The following is an 8,717-nucleotide window of genomic DNA, read 5'->3' as shown; positions in this document are numbered from 1 at the left end:
TGAGATGTTCACTGCCCTCACTGACCCCTGTGGTGGGTCCAGCATACTGACCATCATAGTAGGCTGTGAACTTGGGATATCAGACGAGGCATGGCACTGCTCTGGAAGGTCAGACGAGACGTGACTTGGCTCTGGACGAATAGACGAGACCTGACGAGGCACTGGGAGGTCTGATGAAACATGGAGAGGCTCTGGACCGTCAGGCGGGACGTGACTTGACTCAGAGCGGTCAGACGAGACATGGCGAGGTTCTAGACAGATAGACGAGATGTGACGGGGCTCTGGAGGGTCAGACGAGGCGTGACTTGACTCTGAGCGGTCAGACGAGGTGTGACTTGACTCTGAGCGGTCGGACGAGGCGTGACTTGAGTCTGAGCGGTCGGACGAGACGTGACTTGAGTCTGGGCGGTCGGACGAGACGTGACTTGAGTCTGGGCGGTCGGACGAGACGTGACTTGAGTCTGGGCGGTCGGACGAGACGTGACTTGAGTCTGGAACAGCAACAATAACTTCATTTGGCACATGAATATCAGCTGTGGTTTGACTTAGTTTGTGGAGATTGGCCGTGACTTCACTTGATTCGTGAAGCTCAGTAGTCAGCTGACTTGACTCTTGGAGATCAGCGGTGACTTGACTTGGCTCATGGAGATCAGCGGTGTCTTGAACTGGCTTGTGAAGAGCAATGACTTTACTTGACTCAGTAACCACGGCCCTGACGTTGCCTGACGCAGGAACGATCGCCTTGACGTTGCTGGATTTGGAAGCTTGACTGGACTTGGAAACTTGACTGGACTTGGAAGCTACAGCCGTAGCCTCACTTGACTCTGGAGCAGCGGCTGAAGCTTGACTTGGCTCTGGAACGACAGCAGCAGCTTGGCCTGGTTCATGGAGATCCGTTGTAATGGGACTTGGCTCCTGAACAACATGGCTTGACTCAGGAACAACAGCTGTAACGTGACTTGACTTGTGGGGAACAGCTGTGACCTGGCTTGACTCTGTGTCTTGACTTGATTCGGGGGTAGCCGCCGTGGCATTAAGGAGCACCATTTTAGCCGCCCTTACAGTCACTAGAGGAGCGTCCAGCACGTGGGCCATCATGATAGGCTGTGATCTTGAAATGTCGAATGAGACCTGGCGAGGCTCGGGGCCTTCAGGCAGGACGTAACTCGACTCAGGGACCAGGACTGTGACTTTGCTTGACTCAGGAACCACTTCAGGAAGTGCGGCCATGAGGGGTGTAGAACCAGGAGCAGAAAACATGACGTGAACAGGCTGTGGCTTGACGGAGATGTCCTGAGCAGGCTGTGGTTTGGCTGACGTGGCGTTAGCGGGCGCTGGCTTGACAGACGTGGCGTTAGCGGGCGCTGGCTTAGCGGCCATCCTTGCGACAGACTCTGGCGTGGCAGCCATCTTGTGCAGTGGCTCTGGCGGGGCAGCCATCTTGTGCAGTGGCTCAGGAAAGATGGCTGTAACTTGACTTGCCTTAGGAGGAGCAGCTCTGACTTGACTTGATGTAGAAACAGGAGCTGTAATCTTGCTTGACTTGGAGACTTGACTTAACTCGGGAAATGCAGCTGTAAATTGACTTAAATTGGAAACTTGACTTGACTCAGGAAATGTAACTGCAACTTTAAATGGCTCTTGTATGGCGGCTGTGACGTGACAGAGCTCTGTTCTCGCCGCCATCTTGTGTACGGGCTCCGCCGTCGCCGCCCTTGTGTGGACGCGCTCCGACGCGGCCGCCATTTTGTGAACGGGCACCGCTGTCGCCGCTATCGCGTTAACGCGCTCCGTCGCGGCCGCCATCTTGTGCGCGGGCTGTGCTGACGCCGCCATCGCTCGAGCACGCTCTGTTACGGCCGCCATTTCACGAGCGATCCAGGCAGAAAACCTGTTTGTGGCGTCGTGATCCGGTGTTACCGCCAATCTGCGAGAGGGTTGCGCGGCTGATCTGTCTGCGTTGTCGCGTACCTCCTTCGCGACCCCCACAGTACACGACGAGCCCACACACAAAAACGCAAAGTTCATAAAAGCCACTAGCGAAGAGCGCGGACCCTCGCGTCTCAGCCTCGCTCTTAGTGGCTCATTGACGCCATCAGCAAACAGTTCCATAATAATGCAGTCCGGGAGGGTAGAGTAGTTAGTAATGGCCAAAAACTCACCGATGTATTGTTCGAGTGTACGTTGTCCTTGCTTGATCCTTGCTAAGATCAGGTCTGTGTCCATGTCGGAAGATTGTCCGGGTGAAAAGCTGCTGGATCCTGTAGTGACGGTTGGTTCTGTAACGAAGTGAACGAGACGAGAGGCGAGCGGATCCATATGCAAGCTTTTATTTAAAACGCGAGACAAAGACATGGTCGTACAGGCTGGGTCGAGACGGGAGCAGACAGGAATATCAAAGGCAGTGGGAGAGAGTAATCCAATAAACGTGAGCAATAGTCCAAAAGGCAGGCGGCTAGACAGTCCAAACGAGAAACCAGGCGAGAGAACAAAACCAGGAACGAGGAAACTAGGAAACGCTAATAATAACAACAACAGGAAAATACAACCAACCGTGAAGTGCACTAAAAAGGAGCGGGGTTTTTATAGGGCGACTGATTGGTCACGGGGACTGACGCAATAAGAGCGGTGGAGGATGGGAGATGCAGTCCGAGATGTATAGTGACAGACAGAGTGCGTAAGTGATGCGAGAGTGACATCAGGTGGTTGGTGGACAGCGGGACACAGACCAGATTCGTGACAGTGTCATATTCTGTCATCATTTCACTGTATGTAGTCTAATGCCAAAATATGAATATTCAATAGTCCCACTGTCAGCGTGTTACTGTTAGAAATTATTGAAATGTTTAACATCGTTAAATAAGGCAGTTACCTCACATTATGCATTCAACTCCAAAGAAGAGAAGTTTCAAAATATGAGATACGAGAAACAGTTTCAAAACACAAGTTTTGTAATTGACTTTTTTTTTCTCTAATCTGCACCTGCAGCTTCCTTTATTTCCACAAACTCTAGTGACATGCAAAAAATTAAAGTATTGCCAAATGCCCCAGATGCCAGATGACAACATTTGTTAAAATGGTCCTGAAGGAAGCCAGAGGCCCGGTTTGCCCCTTAATCTTCCCACCTGACTGAGGAGATGACAGCTGTCCTTAGGCCCTGACACACCAAACCGACACCAGAGAACTAGTGGTGACCAAAGGCCAAACGTGCGTCAGCTGCATCTGGGCTAAAAAGTTGTGCTTGAACACAACGCAAAGACTCCAGCCAAACCCACAGATTGAGATTTCTATATCATCTGAAAGCTCACTAAATGGTTTGTTAGGATAGGACTATATTTGGCCGAGATACAACTACTTGAACATTTGGAATCTGAGGGTGCAAAAAAAAAAAAAGTAAATATTGAGAAAATTGCGTTTATAAACAAATGTGTGTGTATGTATGTATGTATATATATATATATATTTCTTTCTGTAAAATGATTATACTATAATTAGTATCTTACAATGTTTTTATTTGATTCAAATTAAATACAAAGTCCAGTTGTATTGTAAAATATTTTATGACCCCTATCTGGTACAAGTAACAGAGTTTTGTGAGTAATTAAGAGGTTACACTAACATAATATACACTGACCAAAATTATAAACGTAAGACTTTTGTTTTTGCCCCCATTTTTCATGAGCTGAACTCAAAGTTCTAAGACTTTTTCTATGTACACAAAAAGCCTAATTCTCTCAAATATTGTTCCCAAATCTGTCTAAATCAGTGTTAGTGAGCACTTCTCCTTTGCCGAGATAATCCATCCACCTCACAGGTGTGACATATCAAGATGCTAATTATTGCACAAGTGTGCCTTAGGCTGGCCACAATGAAAAGCAGAGGAAGAAGGGTCTTATCTAGCAAAATGATCGGTTATTTTTGTAAAAATAATACAAATCATATACTTTTTAATGTCAAATGCTCGTCTGGTCTTACTCTGCCTGAACTCTGTGTATTCTAGCTCATGTCAGTTAGTGTATGTGGAAAAACTCCCATCTCATGTTCTCCCTCAACTTCAAAATCGTCCTATTTCACTGTTTTACCTTTTCTGTTAAGGGTGTTTGATCTTCTTTACATGTTCACTTTGCAAACACTGGGTCTGTGCTTCTGCAGCGATGTAGGATGATTTTGAAATGATTTTTGAAGTTGAGTGAGAAAATACGATCAGAGTTTTACCCTAACTGTCTTGAACCAGAACAAACAACAGAAGAAGAACAACTTCACTAATAATCGATTAAGTTTATCGGGGTTTTCAAACGTCATTTTATGTTCATTTCTTAATGGCCTGATGACACCGCTCAAAATAGCTGTGTCCCAAAGTGGAGTGCACGGACTCCGAAGTGCGTATTTGAAGTGCGAAGGCGTCACAGCGTCACAACGTAAGCTGTCCCAATTCAGAACGCACCCTCCGAAGCGTGCATTCCGAGGCTGAATGCGTCACCGCGGCGCGACGAAGGTTGCTGTAATTCCAAAGCGACCTCAAATGCGGTCTCCGATTCCCAGGAAAATCAAGTGTACATCTGATGGACACTTCACACCCTACCATATCCCAGAATCACTTGCAAATGTAAGTATTGTGTTTTCATTTACTGAAATACCTAGCAAAACAAGTGTTAGCCCACAAACAATAAGACAACCACTATATAAGGCAACAGTATTTCCCTTTATGTTTTTGTAGTGCTGTCATGAAAGATATGTCAAATAATTTAACCAAACTTTACCACTTCAGTATTTTGTATGCATGTCTGTAATGAGGACTCGTGAGAAGCGTGTAAGATCCAATCGTGAGCTTTATTAACAGATCGTAGTCAAGACAGGCAGGGTCGATAACCAAACAAACAGGAATATCCAGGGCAAGGCGAGAGCGTAAATCCAGGAAACAGGCAGAGTCCAAAACCAGGTGAGCAGTCCAAAAGTAACAAAGAAACAAGGCAATGAAACAAGGCAAAAACTATGGCAAATAACTAGACAGAACTATGGCAAGAAAACAAGGCAAAACAATGACAAGAAACAAAACCGTGGCATGAACAAAACAAGGCAATGAAACAAGAGAAATGCTTGGTAGAGTCCGCAAGAGCAAAACAATACTTCGCAACTTCCTGTTGAAAATGGCCTCCTTATATTGCCACCAAACAGGAAGTTACCAGTGAAGCAGCAGAGGGAGCAGCAACAGTCAGTCAGTGGGTGAGGGCTCCCTCTGCTGGCGTGGCGTTACAGAATCCCCCCCCTAGGAGCGACCCCTGGCGTTCAAACAACAGTCCAGGAGGGTGGGGGAACAGAGGCAAAACAGAGGGTGGGACGGAGGGCCAGGTCCATGTAGAGGAGGTGGGCCTGGATCGTGGAGCAGGGACAGACAGTGAAGCACTGGAGGACCTGGACCATGGAGCAGTGGCAGGCAGTGGAACCTTGGAGGACCAGGGCCGTGGAGCTGTGGCAGACAGTGAAACACTGGAGGTCCTGGGCCGTGGAGCAATAGCAGACAGTGGAACCTTGGAGGACCAGGGCCGTGGAGCAGTGGCAGACCGTGAAATACTGGAGGGCCTGGGCCGTGGAGCAATGGCAGACAGTGGGACTTTGGAGGACCTCCGAGGTCCCACTATAAGTATAACTCATTTGAAGTAATGGTGCTTCATATAACATTATCCAGAGAAACAATTGTTAATGATAAATCCCCTATGACGTTTGTACTTGCTACTGTATACAGGCCACCAGGGCACCATACAGATTTTCTTCAAGAATTTGCTGATTTTATATCTGAGCTGGTGTTGGCTACAGATAAGGTCTTAATAGTAGGTGACTTTAACATCCATGTTGATATTGAAAATGATGCGCTGGCAGCTGCATTTACAGACATTCTAAATTCTATTGGAGTTAGACAACACGTGTCAGGTCCCACTCATTGTCGAAATCATACTCTAGACTTAATACTGTCACATGGAATTGATGTCAATGCCGTTGAGATTCTGCAGCAAAGTGATGATATCTCTGATCATTATCTAGTCTCGTGTATTCTCCAGATGACTAAAACTGTAAATTCAACTCCTTATTACAAGTATGGTAGAACCATCACTTCTACTACAAAAGACTGCTTTCTAAGTAATCTTCCTGACTTATCTGAATTCCTCAGCATGTCCAATAGCTCAGGAAAAACTTGATGATGTAACAGAAACTATTGACTCTCTCTTTTCCAGGACTCTAGATACGGTCGCTCCTCTGCGCCTAAGGAAGATTAAGGAAAATAGTCCGACCCCGTGGTATAACGAGCACACTCGCGCCCTAAAGAGAGCAGCCCAGAAAATGGAGCGCAGCTGGAGGAAAACAAAATTAGAGGTTTTTCGTACTGCTTGGCGGGAATGTACCCTATCGTACAAAAAAGCGTTAAAATCGGCCAGATCTGACTACTTTTCGACTCTTTTAGAAGAAAACAAACATAACCCTAGGTATTTATTCAATACAGTGGCTAAGTTAACAAAAAATAAAGAACCAACAGGCACTGACTATGCCCATCAGCATAGCAGTAATGACTTTATGAACTACTTTACTTCTAAGATCGATACAATTAGAGACAAAATTGTCACTATGCAGCCGTCAATTACAGTGTCGCATCAGATAGTGTCCTATAGATCTCCTGGGGAACAATTCAACTCATTCTTTACTATAGGTCAGGAAGAATTGTTAATAAACTTGTTAAATCATCTAAACCAACAACCTGTATGCTAGACCCTATTCCATCTAGGCTACTAAAAGAGATGCTTCCAGATCTCATAGATCCTCTGCTAAATATTATTAATTCATCACTGTCATTAGGATATGTCCCCAAAACCTTCAAACTGGCTGCTATTAAGCCTCTAATTAAAAAACCACAACTTGACCCCAACGAATTAACTAATTACAGACCTATCTCGAATCTCCCATTTCTGTCAAAGATATTAGAAAAGGTTGTATCCTCACAGTTATCTTCCTTCCTACAGAAATATGATATCTGTGAGGATTTTCAGTCAGGTTTTAGACCGTACCATAATACTGAGACTGCTCTTATTAGAGTTACAAATGATCTACTCTTGTCATCCGATCGTGGTTGTATCTCTCTGTTAGTGCTACTGGATCTTAGTGCTGCGTTTGATACTGTTGACCACAACATTCTCTTGAATAGACTTGAGAATTATGTTGGCATTAGTGGTAGTGCATTGGCATGGTTCAAATCGTATCTATCTGACCGCCATCAATTCGTGGCAGTAAATGATGAGGTATCATATCGATCTCAAGTGCAGTATGGAGTACCACAAGGCTCAGTACTAGGGCCGTTACTCTTTACGCTTTACATGTTACCCTTGGGTGATATCATCAGGAAATATGGTGTTAGCTTTCACTGCTATGCTGATGATACCCAGCTCTATATTTCTTCGTGGCCTGGCGAAACGTACCAATTTGAAAAACTAATGGATTGTGTAGTTGAGTTAAAAAATTGGATGACAAGTAATTTCTTACTGCTAAATTCTGAAAAAACAGAGGTGTTAGTTATTGGGCCTAAAACCTCAGCGTGTAATAACCTAAAACACTGTCTAATACTTGATGGCTGTTCTGTCAATTCTTCGTCATCAGTTAGGAACCTAGGTGTGCTATTTGATGGTAATCTTTCCTTTGAAAACCACATCTCTAGTATTTGTAAAACTGCATTTTTCCATCTCAAAAATATATCTAAACTACGACCTATGCTATCAATGTCAAATGCTGAAACATTAATTCATGCGTTTATGACCTCACGGTTAGATTATTGTAATGCTTTATTGGGTGGTTGTTCTGCTCGCTTAATAAACAAACTCCAGCTGGTCCAAAATGCAGCAGCTAGAGTTCTTACTAGAACCAAAAAGTATGATCATATTAGCCCGGTTCTGTCTACACTGCACTGGCTCCCTATTAAACATCGTATAGATTTTAAAATCTTGCTAATTACTTATAAAGCCCTGAATGGTTTAGCTCCCCAGTACCTGAGTGAGCTCTTATCGCATTATAGTCCCTCACGTCCGCTGCGTTCTCAAAACTCTGGCAATTTGATAATACCGAGAATATCAAAATCAACCGCGGGCGGCAGATCTTTTTCTTATTTAGCGCCCAAACTCTGGAACAATCTACCCTACAATGTTCGGGACGCAGACACACTCTGTCAGTTTAAATCTAGATTAAAGACCCATCTCTTTAACCTTGCTTACACATAACAAATCCACATTCTTATAATTCAAATCCGTTAAAGGATTGTTAGGCTGCACTAATTAGGTCAACCGGAACCGGGAGCACTTCCTATAACACCCGATGTACTCGGTGCATCGTCAGAAGAATGGCATCTACGCTAATATTAGTCTGTTTCTCTCTTATTCCGAGGTCACATTAACCACCAGATCCAGTCCGTATCCAGATCAGATGGTCACTGCAGTCCCCCGGATCCAGTCCGAACCCAGCCCAGACGGTGGATCAGCACCTAGAGACGACCTCTACAGCCCTGAATGTCAGCGGAGTCCACATCAACTAGATGAGCCCCAGAGACGGATCCACATTAAAGACCACATCACCTAGACGGCTGTCGGCACAAGACAACGGGAACTTTGGCCAGAGGAGAACTGGCCCCCCGACTGAGCCTGGTTTCTCCCAAGGTTTTTTTCTCCATTTGTCACCGATGGAGT

The 8,717-nt window shown here is 45.3% G+C and overlaps 1 protein-coding gene across 1 annotated transcript; it reads right to left on the bottom strand.

Annotated features, from left to right (window-relative positions):
• Positions 1–354: 354 nt before the first annotated feature.
• Positions 355–2,226, bottom strand: LOC127157320 (mucin-1-like). The gene is made up of 2 exons (XM_051100548.1): positions 1,087–2,226; positions 355–872 (listed from the first exon to the last, which is right to left on the bottom strand). The coding sequence occupies exons 1-2, from the start codon at positions 2,224–2,226 to the stop codon at positions 801–803; spliced, it is 1,212 nt and encodes a 403-aa protein (XP_050956505.1). The 3' UTR covers positions 355–800.
• Positions 2,227–8,717: the final 6,491 nt, after the last annotated feature.

Source organism: Labeo rohita, unplaced genomic scaffold (assembly GCF_022985175.1).
Source record: "Labeo rohita strain BAU-BD-2019 unplaced genomic scaffold, IGBB_LRoh.1.0 scaffold_1037, whole genome shotgun sequence".
Lineage (NCBI taxonomy): Eukaryota > Metazoa > Chordata > Actinopteri > Cypriniformes > Cyprinidae > Labeo > Labeo rohita.
Note: the sequence above shows the minus strand (reverse complement) of the source record. Positions and strands in the feature narration are given on the sequence as shown.

Excerpts from the sequence above, each read along its gene's own strand:
- LOC127157320 (XM_051100548.1), bottom strand. The coding sequence starts at position 2,226 with ATGGACACAGACCTGATCTTAGCAAGGATCAAGCAAGGACAACGTACA. Across the intron at positions 873-1,086 it reads AGCCTATCATGATGGCCCAC|CTGCTGCTGTCGTTCCAGAG; the intron begins GTGCTGGACGCT and ends AACCAGGCCAAG.